Source organism: Gymnoscopelus braueri (genome assembly GCF_963280865.1).
Source record: "Gymnoscopelus braueri genome assembly, chromosome: 7".
Taxonomy (NCBI): domain Eukaryota; kingdom Metazoa; phylum Chordata; class Actinopteri; order Myctophiformes; family Myctophidae; genus Gymnoscopelus; species Gymnoscopelus braueri.
Genome location: NC_137608.1, coordinates 56,147,493 through 56,162,200, shown reverse-complemented (window position 1 = coordinate 56,162,200; position 14,708 = coordinate 56,147,493). Strand labels below are relative to the sequence as shown.

Genomic DNA, 14,708 nt, shown 5'->3' with positions numbered 1-14,708 from the left:
ATTTAAATCAAATAATAACACTTCCAAATTAACCTCTGTCCCTGTTGCTCTCCCTGGTAAATAAAATAAACAGCCAAACAAACAAATGAATCAAAAACAAACAATAATGACCTCAACTGCCCCTCCCTCCCAAACAAATCCCACTGTCCTTTGTAACCCATCACAAGTTAAATTCAAACAATTAACAAACACGCACGGTGCTTGAGAGTCCGTCACGCATGCACGCGGCTTGAATAAATAAATAAACAGTCCCCGCGACCGTCCTCTTCTTACCGCGCTTCTGCGACGCAAACGGCTCCTTAATCCAATGAAAAGAAAAGTCTCCTCCGCACGATGTGGCCCAAATAATAGCTACATTTCGGGGTACCCCTCTAATTTGTATTCCAAAAAGAACAAGACACTCGGGTTGGTCTCACCGGCCTCGGCTCCTCACAACTCCCATCCCGACCGGCGTCTCGATCACAACACCACAGCTCGGATCCCACGGCACGGCAGAAACGGCATATTCCTACCTCCGCTGGGCTCGAAAGTCCTTTAACCTCGGCTGTAGTTTACTGTCACGTTAAACTCAAACTAAACGGTAAACTGACGCCTCGAGGTCTCTGCTTTCCCCTACGTTCAACCTGGCACAAACTGTTTGGTTCAACCTGGCACAACGATTTGGTTCACCCCCCTCCCCTGTGCCACACCCTGTATTAATAACCTCGGGTGGCGACACCGATTCCATTATCCATTATCCACACACACACACACACACACACACACACACACACACACACACACACACACACACACACACACACAGCAACATGCCCACCGGCACCACACACACACACAATGGCAAACGACAGCAGCAGCAGCTTTACAACTTGGCGATTTAGCCACTATTTTGAATATGAAGGGATAAAAGATGCAAAAGATACTACTGTTAAATGTAAACTCTGTGCAGAACAGAAAGCATTATACACATCCAATAACAGCAATGCCAATCTGTAGGTTATGTAAAGTAACTAGTTACTTGTTACTTTTATAATTTAGTAACAAGTAACTTTTTTGAGAGCAGTAACTATAACTAAAACTAGTTACTTTTTAAAAGTAACTTGCCCAACACTGGCCACGGCCAGGTCGGGCACGCCACGGCCAGGTGAGGCAGGTCATTCACGCCACGGCCAGGTCAGGCAGGACCTGCCGCGGCATGCCTGACCTGGCCGTGGCGTTCCCGACCTGCCCAACCTGGCCGTGGCGTGAATGACCTGCCTCACCTGGCCGTGGCGTGAATGACCTGCCTCACCTGGCCGTGGCGTGAATGACCTGCCTCACCTGGCCGTGGCGTGAATGACCTGCCTCACCTGGCCGTGGCGTGAATGACCTGCCTCACCTGGCCGTGGCGTGCCCGACCTGCCTGACCTGCCACGACTAAGGAAACTAGGAAACGACTACCACGACTCCGAGTCAGTGGCGGATTTCGGCCCTCCTGACTTCGGGATCATCCACGGAGTCTCTAAGAAGGAAAGGACGGATGTGGATCCGTGCCAAAAAAATTACCTCCCGTCCACTCCCATTATAACTCCTTAAGAAAAAGCTTCATATCTCCATTTTTATGTTACAATAGTTCACTTTGTGATACAAGTGCCACATTTGGTATGAACAATGCCTAGGACCTACTTTTGCAGAAAAACCTGTTAGCCACGCAAAAAAAAAAATTTGGCTGCCATTTTCCAAAATGGCTGCTGGCGAAAGACATTTTGTGTATTTTAACCTGGATTGTGATTGGATTTTGATTCTTTTGGTATCAACATATAGTTTTGACTCCCCTCGCCCCCTCCCCCCATTAGCTACGCAAAAATAAATAAATATGGCTGCCATTTTCCCAAATGGCTTCAGGCAAAAGGCAATTTATGTGTATTTTGACCTGGATTGTGATTGGATTATCCAATTTTGATTATTTTGGCATCGGAATATAGTTTTGACTCCCCCCTACCCCCTCCCCCCGTTAGCCACGCAAAAAAAAGCAATATGGCTGCCACTTTCCAAAATGGCTGCTGGGGCAAGACATTTTATGTGTATTTTGACCTGGATTGTGATTGGATTTTGATTATTTTGGTATCAACATATGAGCCCCCCCCCCCCCCCCATGTCTGTATCACGAATTGTTCTAATCGTCATTTGCAAGCACTCAGCTGTGTGCACTGAACGCCAAATCGGTAGCACTTGCATCTACCACGACGTTCAGTCTTGCACCGGCTTTTGTCAGTTGTTCACAAATCTGGGCAATTGGTAGACTAGAGTGTCATCCACGCTACTTGCCAAATGTCATCTTCTGCTCTGCATTTGCATTTGACATACAGTTACCTGGCTTCAGACACAGGCAACTTGATAAGTGGCATGCTTCACATGATGTGCAAGAGATGCCCTTGTAGGTGGAATGGCATCCTAGGACCTCTGCTTCCATGCAAACAGGTAAAATCTTGTATCATCAACCCCATCACCAGTGCTGTTCTTGTCATGCACTGTTACTGGTGGGTATTGACTGAGCTTCTGGAAGACATGAGACACTTCAGGCCACACTTGCCGGGTTTGCCGTGCTGTCTTTTTGCCTTTTCACACGAAAGGCTGACACGACATCACATCCAGTGAAAGTGTGAAAGAAAAGGATGCCAATGGATTTTTCAGGGCCTAGATTCTTCACTAAATCGTGAACTGGTAACCAACAACAATACAGTACAGTACAGTGCTGTTCAATAACAGTACAGTACAGTACAGTACAGTACAGTGCTGTTCAATACAGCACAGTACAGTATTGTGCTCTGCAATGGCAATACAGTACATTACTGTACAGTGCAGTACAGTGATGTTCAATAAAAATACAGTACAGCACAGTACTGTTTTGTAATGTGTTACTTTGTCCTGTTTTAAGTGGTTACTTAGTTTTTACTTTACTATTTTATCATAATGTTTCCTGTCTTGTCTCATTACCTTGTGATTAGTTTTATTTCTCCATCGTGTCCCGTTAGTCCCTTAGCTCAGTGGTGCGCATTCTGCGCAAAAAACACATAAAATGTCTTTAGCTGGCAGCCATTTTGGAAAATGGCAGCCATATTATTTTTCTTTGCGTGGCTAACGGGGGGAGGGGTGGGGGGGGGGTCAAAACTATATTCTGATGCCAAAATAATCAAAATTGGATTATCCAATCACAATCCAGGTCAAAAACCATATAGCATGTCTTTCGCTGGCAGGCATTTTGGAAAATGGCAGCCATATTGGTTTTTTTTTGCTTGGCTAACGGGGGGAGGGGGTGGGGGGGAGTCAAAACTATATTCTGATGCCAAAATAATTTCAAGCCAGGTAAAAGAAACATAAAATATCTTTCACTGGCAGCCATTTTGGAAAATGGCAGCCATATTGTTTTTTTTGGGTGGCTAACAGGCTTTTGTGAAAAAGTAGGTCCAGAAGAAACTTAGTGGAAAATTTGGCGCTTGTATCACAAAGTGAACTATCGTGTCACTAACAGCCCCTACTAATGGGAGATCACTCTGCAATGACGGATCGTTTTAGAAATATTATTGTTCCAGGCGATTGCGGGACCCTCCACCGTCGCGCACGCAGCCTTTGTTTACATCCGCGTCCTCGTAATGGCGACTACAGCCCTAAACAATTCAGCGTACGCGGTAATAAGCGATGGCACTAGATGTACCCCATTTGCATATAATGTGTTAACACTCGCATGACTGAGGTTTCATTATCCTCCACCATGCCTGAAAAACGATCATTTTGATCCCCAAATCAGGCTATCCTATTGGCCACTGTCTCCCCTCTGTGCTCCAGACTAGTTCACACTTTCTCCCCCAAACAGTGGGGGGTTCCATTGTCTTCTAAAAAGCTGAGAGTTGAAGATGGGTTGCCAAATTTTGAGAGAGAAATAAGCAGGCAGGTCTATGAAAGTGTTACTGCATGCGTTGTGCCCTGAGAAAACAGTGAGACATGAAGCAGTAGGCTAGTGTGTATTTCTATCTGTCTCCTATATGTCATCATGATTTGTGATTTGTGTATGTGGGGATCTCATTTGTACTTCCATGCAGTGTTGATTTCGTTAACGAAAACAAAACGAAATATGTTCGTCAACGCACATTTTTCAAAGGACGAAGACGAGACGAGACCACCACCCATATGAATAAACAATAACTGGGACTAAATCATTATGCAATTTCGTTGATTAATAAAGACGAGACGAAAATGTAGTTCACTAAATAAAGACTGGACTAAAATCTATGGTCATTTTAGTTCACGAACAAAGACGAGACGAAATATTATATCATATATTTATTATATGATTTTGTCACTCCCTGTCTCCTTTGATGCGCAGCGCAGGGCATGCTGTTCCTCACTCACACACACCCCCTTTTAAAGTTGCAGCCGCGCACGCAAACACACAGAGTCACACCACCGTCAAATGAATGGCAGGAGGATTCAGATTTCAGAGCGAAACTTTACAAAATAAAACGGTAAAATGCTTTGCACGGGGCTCGGGAGAAAGAGAAGAGGTGATATGGACACATTTTCGCTACATCGATGTGGAGAACAAAACACAATGCTTGATTTTATCCGAAGGCAAGCAATGTGGGAAAAACACAACAACTTGAAGAGACACAAGCGTTCACCACAAATAGATCGAGTTATAAGTTAACAAAAGGTTTGGTGGTGGTTGTTTACAACGTAACATTAAATGTGGTGTTGCGTGTCGGCTTAATGTTCAAACAAAAACACTAATCCGACCCCAAAGTGCCCAAACTAATGCTGACGAACTTACGTTAGCTTCTTAGCATGTAGCGATAAACTTACACCTGGTGTTTGCACTTTCTCCATTTACAGCCCGTACATCTACACAAACGTTCAGATTTCAAATATAAAGTGCTTACCTCATGGCCAGGGATGTTACAATTCTATTCGGGTAACCCATAAGTACCCATATTTTCCGTATTGTCCAATAAAAAACATTTTAATCCGATCGGTGGCCATTTTCTCCGTGTTTTCTCCATGCTTTCAACTACGTGACCCTATCGGTTGGGAGGTGTAATTGCACTCTGATACACTATAACTCTATGAGAAAATGACCGCCAATCGGATTAAAATGCTTTTTATTGAACAATACAGAAGTTACGGGTACTTATACCCACCCGAAGTAAATTGTAACATCCGTGGCCACGGAATAAAGACTTTATATTTGAAATCCGAACGTTTATGTAGATGTACGGGCTGTAAATGGAGAAAGTGCAAAAAACAGGTTGAAGTTTCGTCATGACTGTCATAATATGACCGTCATGTAATGCTGCTTTAAATTTAGTAGCAGCAAGCAAACTATAGTAACTTGTAAACAACCCAGTGTGCAAACTGTGCACAAAACACGTGGGCAGCTATATTATTATTACCATTATAATGTAATTATATATATATAATTATAATAATAATAATAATAGAAAGACGTGAAAAACAAGCCCAAAGTCGCTTATAATAAGCAGACATGGCAACATAGACTCGCATAGACTCGCTGCGTATGCTCGTCTACGGGCCGCTCTGCGGGGGGTCTGGAGGTGTCAACTGCTCTTGCCTTGGGGAGAGAGGGGGAGAACGGTCAATTTAGCCGAAATATAACGGCTGGGATGGTATATATGGTATATATTTCATATTTATAATACATTTCAGAAGAAAAAAAAAACTGAGATGATTTGAAACAAATATTTAGGAAAAGTTTCTCAGAGCTTCATGAGAGAAGATAATCCACTTTAAATTCTCAAAATCGGTCATATTGATAGCTTAGTCATGCAAGTGTTACTATGTATTTGTCCGCAGACCTCTGAAAATATTTTGTGCCGGGCCCCATACAAGATTTGTGCCAAAATGATTTAAAAAATCTCACTTTTCCCCCAATATTTTTTGTAAACAGTAGATCTACAGGCTCACAACATGTTGTGATGTGACGTGTTGCTAGCTTGTAGATCTGCTATTTTCAAATAGCTGCTGTACAGTGGTAAAACACACTACAGGTGTAATGCATTATCTGCATTACACCTGTAGCCTAGGAAGTGAAAAGATATTGAACTAGAAAATGTGCTCCTCGGAGCACAAGTCTCCGCCAGCAGAGCCGTGCGTCTTGGTAGAACGGGTCGTCTTGGTAGAATGCGCGTGGTTTTTGGTGTTCTGCAGGGGCGACTGAATATGTAGTGTCTGCATCTAAAAAATGTTCTTCTTGAAGCAATGTGTCATATGGGAGTCGTCATAATTGACTGGTTTGTTCAAATGCTTGTCTGTCTTCTTCATCTTCATTGTCTTGAACAGTTTCAGCAGTTGATTGGTGTGTTTGTTCTATGTCAGTTTTCTCTAGTGCTACATAATGTATTTGATCAAGGTGGCCAATTGTTACAGTATTAAGACTTCGGCCTTGTTGTGGGATCAATTCAACTCTATAGTCCTCTTCTGTGTTACTGTTGTAGATGAGTATGCTTTCTTAGCTTTGGCCTTCTGCGCCTTTGCTTGACCAATGTTAGGTGTTCTCAGAGGGACACACACACGCACGGACGGGTGATTTGTACTGGAAGGTACTTTTCCAATCAAGACTGATTGATCCTGTCTTACCTCACTTCAAAAAACATAAATGGCTTTTTGAAGTGACACACCTATTTATAGGATTTTATTTCGTCATGCGTCCCTCTAGCCAATCAAAGGCATTGATTCCCCCCCCCCCCCTTCCCCCTCTGTTGCTACGTTGCTACACATGCTTTTTTCTTAGCCAAGCCCACACCTGTTGTGTTATGATAATGAGGGGGAGGGTATGGTTGTGTTGCGTCAGTAAATCGCTGTTTTTGGATTGGCACATTTGACTATGAAGGTTTCAGCCTCCAGGAAGAAACTCAAAATAGTCAGAGACGATACCATTGCCCATAAAAACACCACCAGGGAGTCTAATGAAGTTCTATCAACCTCATAGACACATGCAAAACCATGGCACCAGCTCTTTAATTAGTGAACTTTGGAGGACTTTGAGACGCTGTGAGCTTGTAGATCTGCTATTTTCGGTGTACAAGCAAGTATACATAAGACTTAAGGTAGTTAACGATATATATATTTAAAACGTCCTTTTTTTTCAACTTTGAGGGCTATATGATTATTAATTTAGGCTATTGTCTTGATTTGTAAAGAAAAACACATGTTTCTCAATAAGTCCCTTTTATTTGAATAATATCAAATGAGCATGAGAATAACAAAAAGGGTTTTATGCCCTTAAAACAACTGTCATTTTCAGATTCTTTAAGATGAGTTAACAACAAGAAGCTCTATAACAAAATAAAATCTAAATACAAAGTTGAACATGTAATAAAAAGGATCCAAAGACAACTGTTATTTGGCTACATGTTCTTAAACTTCTTAAAGTATGTTCACATTGTTTGAACAGGTAAAAGCTTTAACAAACAAGAAATGTGAATAATAAGCTAAGCCAGGGGTCTTCAACAGTTTTTTTTTTTTTTTTTTTTTTTTACCTTAACCCCATCCCTTTTCTGAGGTGAACTTTAGCCAAAAATAGCAGATCTACAAGCTCACAACGCCTCGCGCTGTGAGGCGTTGTGAGCTTGTAGATCGGTGATGTTTGGCCGAGAGGTATAGGTGTAGAGGGGAAAAAGAGAAGACGGAGCAACTATCAATGTGGAGCATAATCGACAAACGGTAGCCGTTTTGTCAACGCGTCGGGTGCCCTCATAATTCACTGGGAAGCCAAAATATAGCCAGACTTTTGACTTAAAGGAAGCGGGAGGGTTTTCCAATTCTTCCGTTTGTGTATCATCATTACCATCGCTGGCTTCAGCATTGGCCATGGTGAAATGTAAAGTAGTAGTACAGACGCAACGCTACAGCGGTCTCTCTCTCTGTCTACTCTAAACTCCTCTGTGGTGTGTGTGTGGGTTTGTCCTGTCGTCTTTTTTTCTCCCCCGTCGTAAGCACGGAAAAACACAACAGCTGCTCGCAGCATGGCTTCACCCGGACGTGCAATCGGATGTGCGCATGCGCGGGAGTATTTTTTTTTAATTAACCCTTGAATCGCGATACGGCTTTTGATTTCGATACACTGTATCGAACGTCATTTTCGGTTCGATTTCGATACGTATCGAGTATCGTGATACCCCTAATAGTTATATTTCATTAACATACTCTTGGTTGTTTATTTTACTGCACACTATTATATAAACTATAGTGGTGTCGTTCAATGAACAGTGTGCAATTTATTGGAAGTCTGTAATTGTGTCTGTACTTTATGTATTCATTAAAATAAGTATAATATATATACGATATTCGATTAGAGTAGATGTGTATGATGGTCTCTCATTGGCGCTCCAGTTGACTTAAAGGAGCAGTTCACCCCTGGAAGAACTAACAGTCACTCAATGTTAATAATATTTGTAGTAGACAACCGTATCAAATTTTGAAATTTGCACCCTATGGCCAGAACAATATAGAAGTATGTGTTTTTGACTGGGGTTTGACTGGACTGCTGCATTACTACAATGACCATAATGCTTTGGGGCACTGCACTTCCTTGTGGGGAGGGAAGGCTGCGTGGGGGTGTGGTCTACATTGTAACTTTCCCCTCCCAGTTCTCACTACAACAACATCATGTTGTCATCAACATCAACCAGTGTTGCCATGTCTGCTTATTATAAGTGACTCTGGGACGCGGGTTACTTTTTTTGGGCTTGTTTTTAAATACATAAATAAAATAATTGTGTACTTGTCCACGGACCCTCATCTGAAATTATAATTTCTGCCATGGACCCCTGTACCAGATTTGTGTTGTTAAAATGTTTCAAAAATATTCCATACATTTAGCGCTTTTTTTCCTCAAGATTTCTTAGAAAATAGCAGATCTACAACCTCACAATGCGTCACATCGCTACGCGTTGTGAGCTTGTAGATCTGCTATTTTCGGGACTGCGTGTGGGTCTGGGTACTAAAGTATAACTCTGATATGTTTGCAGACGCCATGATAGTACATGTGAGGTAGCTAATGGGAGTGGTCGAGTGGGGAAAGAAGGTTGAACAATGTTACAGTGACCCCTTCGGGGCCGGTCCTTTGAGCTATGGAGGTTGGTTTGGATTTGAACTACACCTGTAGTCACCTGCAGTCATGTAGTGCGGACATAAGGTGAAAACCTTCTGAAAACGTCATTTGACGCTTTGGGAAACGTCTTACGGATACAAATTCTAAAAACACAGATACAACACAAAAAACACACCAGGATCATGTTTATGGGTCCTAGACTTCATAAAAATAGATTTTTTTTATCAAAATCGGCGAACTGTCCCTTTAACATGCTCGCTCACCATGCCTTTGTTGGTTTTCCACTTCTCCAGATGTTCATCTGCATCACAGAGCTAGTGCTAAGAGCCAAGAAGGAGGAGCTCGCTAAGGAGGAGCTCGCTAAGGAGGTGCTCGCTAAGGAGGTGCTCGCTAAGCAAAAGTAAGTGACATTAATGCTCAGATTTCTATATACGTATATGAAACATTCTTACATCAGTATGTTGTTTATCCATCTCATTCCACTTCACAATGGGACATTATGAGTCAAGTGAAACTCTGCACCTGAAGAGAGGAGTTATTAACATTTCAGAGATGGTTGGAACACGCATCCAATTGAGAAGGGAGGGTTCATAACCTTCTCATTGACAACATATTCACCAATGTAATTGATAACAAAATCTTACTAATCAGCGATATTACCGACCATCGGCCAGTATTTATAGTAGTTGATAGTAATTATAGGAACAAGATAGATAAACAAAAACTATGCAGACGAATAAGGACAGATGAATCAATTATGTTAACACATTAATTAATGACACAGATCTAGGGTAAGATATACAGTGAAGCTGATGTGGACAGTGCTTATAACACATTTGTATCAATATTTAGGTCAATATATGATAAACATTGTCCAATCAAGGAATATAATAACAAAAACTAGCATATAATAATTGTCCATGGTATGGTTTACAAAATGCCTGTAAAAAAGACGCATGTGTACCATCGCACTACAGCTACAGAAACAGGTCGTCATTATGTCAACATGTTACGTGTGTGCGTTTGCACGTACGTGCAGATCGGTGCACAAATTACGTAGTGGTTGTCTTTCTGTGCACACACACACACACACACACTGAGCCTATGGGATCGGCGCTTTACGGTTGGATTTATCGGCCCGTAGAACTACGGGCCTGGCGGTCAATGTGTTAAAGAATAATCTGCAAATGTCCTAAAGTAAATATAAACCTAAAGTTTATATTATTAATATGTTAAACATTTAATTATTCTAGATTCTCATTTGTTACTTATAATTATTATTCAAATAAAATTTACTAATAATAATAAAATACACTAATTCAAATTGGCTTAAGGGAGGACAGGCCATCACACTCATGTCACCATGACTCAGCCATAACCATATACTAAGGAGTTCTCAAAGCAGCTACGCCCAAATATGGAGTGTGTTGTCTAACCTCAATGTGTCATCATGGCATCAGCTCTTAATCTCTCAAGAACAGATTCTGCTCCTCGGAGCAGACAAAACCACGAAAAGATATTTACATTTTATCTTGCTCTTTCATCATAGAAACAAGTGGGCTTATAACCAAAACCATCCATGTTCTCTGGGAGAAGTGGTGTTAGTGTTCCGTGTAGAAATATAGTCGCACCACCGGAAGTTGAAGACAGACCAAAACCCCGGTTTCCTTGCGTACGTGTGCTACGTCGACTTCCTCCCAGAGCCAAGTGAGATATGAAAAACAGCAGAGGGCGCTGTTTTTCCTTTTCATTTGGCGATGGGTTCCCAAATTGCTCAGCTCTATATATGGGCACAAAAGGGGCCAGGTCCATATATGGCCATATACTAATGCCTATAAAACGGACAAGGACTGATACAGAGATCTCTGTATATGGCCATATCAGTCGGATCGGTGATGCAACGTAGGTTTGAGGGCTGCATAGCAATATTCTTTCTAGTAAGAAAGAATATTGTTAAAAACAAGGGAACCAGGAGACCTGGTACTGCCAGACCCCTAGTGGTTGAAAGATCAGAGCACTACGTCACGCTAAGCTTGGCCAATCAAAAAGAGGACAGAAGACAGACCTCTTTTATGCCCATGTATGGAGAAAAACGTTTGGAGAGGGGGACAGACAAAGCCACATGTAGGCCCGACCCCCTGGGTCTGGCAATAATATTAAAGGGATATGGAATGTATTAAACAATGGTATAAGACATGGTGCTAAACAAAACGGCTTACCTAAATATTTTATTAAAATGATATTGAAAACTACAATATGGATGAGGTTTGCAGATCGCTTTAATACTTTTTCTGTTAATGTAGACCGGGGCCCTGATCGAGGAAGTAGAATTCCGGTCCGGGTCTGATGGGGAACATATGGGGAAATTGGTTAACAAAGATCCCTGCTCAATGTTCCTTAACACATTGAATGCCAATCGCGTAGATCTACGCAAACCTATTTAAAGCCGCAGCGTGCCAATCGCGTAGATCTACGCGAACCGCCGGTTCGCGTAGATCCCCCCCCCAGGTGCACTTACGTCCAACCAGGGAAACTCTCCCCTGTCAGGTGACAAGAAGGTCAGTTGGCTCTCATGCATTGAAGGAGGCATGAGCTCGGCTCTGGCCTCCCTAGGCTGGTGAGGGGAGTGTAGTGCCCAGGATCACTTCGAAAATTGTCACCGGATGAAAAATAAGGGTTACAAAATCGTGGGGGAAAAAAAATATTAAAAAAAATAAATCATGAGGGGGGTTATCATTTGAGAGGAGAATTACATTTTAAAACATTAAGCAGAAATACCACCATGAAAGGTTTTTGCGTATCAATTGCTGGTGTAAAAACTGCCTGTGGATTTCCTCCTTGGTAGGATCAACACTCCAACCGAACGATCCATCGGTGATTGGCTGAGAGAACATCAACAACGCCTCCAGACTGCCTTCGATGGGGCCAGAGACCAGCTACTGGCAGCAGCGCATCGCAGAAAGGAGCGACATGATGAATGACTGGTGTGGAACAGTTTTGAGTGAGGAACAAAAGAAATGTCCAAGCACCAGTCAGTTTAAAGTAATGTACAAAAGTATGATGTTCACAAGATACAGAGAGGATGTGAATGGATAATACATGGGTGTTCCACTGAGTCTACGTAGGGTAGAAGGGTTGTTTACTGTATTTATAGGATATTGTATAGTATGTTTTACTCACATTTTCGGGTGCCACAATAGGTCCTGAAAGGGGTCCACTGCGGCCCCCAACAGGATTTTCTGAAAAATAAAATCTTACTACCTTTTATGCCGTGGTTGCCATTGCGTCCCCCTCCCCCAACCCCCCCTCGCTGCTAGTTGTAGGCCACACGGCACCGCTCTCTCTCTCTCTGTCTCTCTCTCTGTCTCTCTCTCTCTCTGTCTCTCTCTCTCTCTCTCTCTCGCCGCTGACTGAAGCCTACCTGTGTAAAGTTTATGGCTGGGAGAGAACACGCCTCGCTGCTCGCAATTAACATACTAGTTCACCATGAATGAATGACACTTATGTTGTCATTCACAGCATGAATACAAAACTGAGGACTGAGAAGAAGATTCAAAAGGCTGTCCCAAGATGTAGAGGAAAATCACAACACTGCTGGAGAGATCGCATGAGTTCAAGTGAAAGCCTACCTACTTGTCTGATATGCAAAGAGTTACAACGTCAAACCACACTATGAGACACACAAAGACAACTACATATGACAAGTATTACTGCAGGATGCAGAACAAACTAGAAAAGTGCGCTCCTCTGAGCAGGTCTCCGCCAGGTCGGGTTGCCTACCCGAACCCTGAAATTTAGTAAAGAAAGAAGAAAAATCTGACTAAGAGTTCTTGATCACATGACCCCATTTGTGTGAGTTTTGGACACAATCTGTAGGAGTAGGCCTAGTAGCAAAAAGTGTGTTTTGAAGAAAAGGATCTACAGTTGTTTTGCAAAGTTTCAAAATTTCATTTTGAACTGTAATTGTTCTACTTTAAAATGGTTTATTGGGGCTCCTTCAAAAATTGCATTGTGCGTTTCACCACTCATACCAATTCTTAGTAGCTTACAACTGTGATACCAATAATAAAAATCAATAATTAAAGTAGCTATTCTTCTTAATACATTTAATAAACAAAAGTTGTAAAGCTATATACTGTATGTGATTGAGACAAGAGGCTGAAAAACAAAGTTAAGTGACAACTGTGTAAGTGGTCGCGCGCATGTGCGTTCGCACAATTGTTTGAACTTTGTTGTCACTTTCCGCCACAATGCCTTCACCTCAAAACTAGTTTGACACCCCTGATATAGAGTATTATAAGGTAGTACGATATTGCGGCATTTTGTCGTATTACTAAATGGGGTATTATGTAGTTTGTATTATATAGTATGAAACATTGTTCTATACTATTCTATTCTATTCATAGTTGCGAACGCGGTTCGCCGCGCCTCCGACCAAGTGGAGCTTACTATGTAACCCTGCTCAGGTTGTGTGTGTGTCTGTCTGTGTGTGTGTCTGTCTGTGTTCATGCTCTCATAATGCTCTGATTACAATGCACAACAGCCTGCTCTGATTACAATGCACAACAGCCTGCTCTGATTACAATGCACAACAGCCTCACACACACACACACACACACACACACACACTTCTCTCCCCATCACGGTGAAATAACACGGATTACAAGTCCGTAAATACACAATATTTTCGAGCTGCGTTCGCTTCCAGCGTTCGCGCGTCTTACTTGTATTAACAAGAGTCGATGTGTATCTATCTATATGTATGTATGTGTGTGTATACATACATATACATATACATATATATATATATATATACTTTTCTATATATAATTATATAATTGAAGACTATTTTTTTATAAGAGTAGTATAATTTGAAGCACGGAAGTGAGCGAGTAATTATTTAATTACAGCTATTTGCATGAAATTTCACTAACGATATATCACGATAGTCCTTGTATTCAATTCATAAACACATAAAATAGCACCAAACAGTTCAAAATCATCATTACACAAATACAGAGTAGGAAAAACAACGTATCACAAACCTTTTATTTTTATATAGATATTTTTCGGCAGTATATCAATTAGTTATCGTGGGAGAAAGTATCGCGATATCGATATATCGTCCCACCCCTAGTATACATATATGTATATGTATGTGGTGTCCTCTTTTTGGGGATTCAGCATATGGTCACAAGGCTTCTGAAAAGTCACTGAGAAATACTGTACATTTGTTTTTATAATTATGAAGTGTAAATCTGCTCTAATGTTTAGTGCACAATATATGTTCTAAAATATAATTTAATAAATTCAGCATAAATTACTGTTTCATGTGTGTTGTTTGTAATTGTATTATAAGTAGTTCACAGCAGTAGTGGTACTACTGTAACACCTGGGAATTACTAGCGTAAAGGGGAATTCTAGCGGCCGGGGGAGATATTAGTATTTTGGTCATCATGCAGAGGCTCTGATCCATTATAGCTAACTTGCAAGATTTTAACATTTTGAAATGTAAGTGGTACAAGTTTGTGATTACTGGGTGAAAAGTGATTGGGTAAAAATACACTAAATACTGGGGAAATGCTGGGGAAATATCTGAGTT

General features: G+C 41.5%; 1 protein-coding gene across 2 annotated transcripts in view; it reads left to right on the top strand.

Moving 5' to 3' along the window:
* LOC308089536 (ras-related protein Rab-35-like) overlaps positions 1 to 14,296 on the top strand; it is a 33,635-nt gene extending 19,339 nt beyond the window's left edge. Inside the window, exons 6-8 of one of the 2 annotated variants that reach the window (XM_080434326.1) lie at positions 9,400 to 9,506; positions 11,952 to 12,107; positions 12,626 to 14,296. In XM_080434326.1, the coding sequence (XP_080290452.1) occupies positions 9,400 to 9,506; positions 11,952 to 12,087 (243 nt within the window). In that variant the 3' untranslated portion in view covers positions 12,088 to 12,107; positions 12,626 to 14,296. Of the gene's footprint in view, positions 1 to 9,399; positions 9,507 to 11,951 lie in introns of both variants that reach the window. The other variant, XM_080434325.1, reaches the window with a different exon arrangement.
* The last annotated feature ends 412 nt before the right edge of the window (positions 14,297 to 14,708 follow it).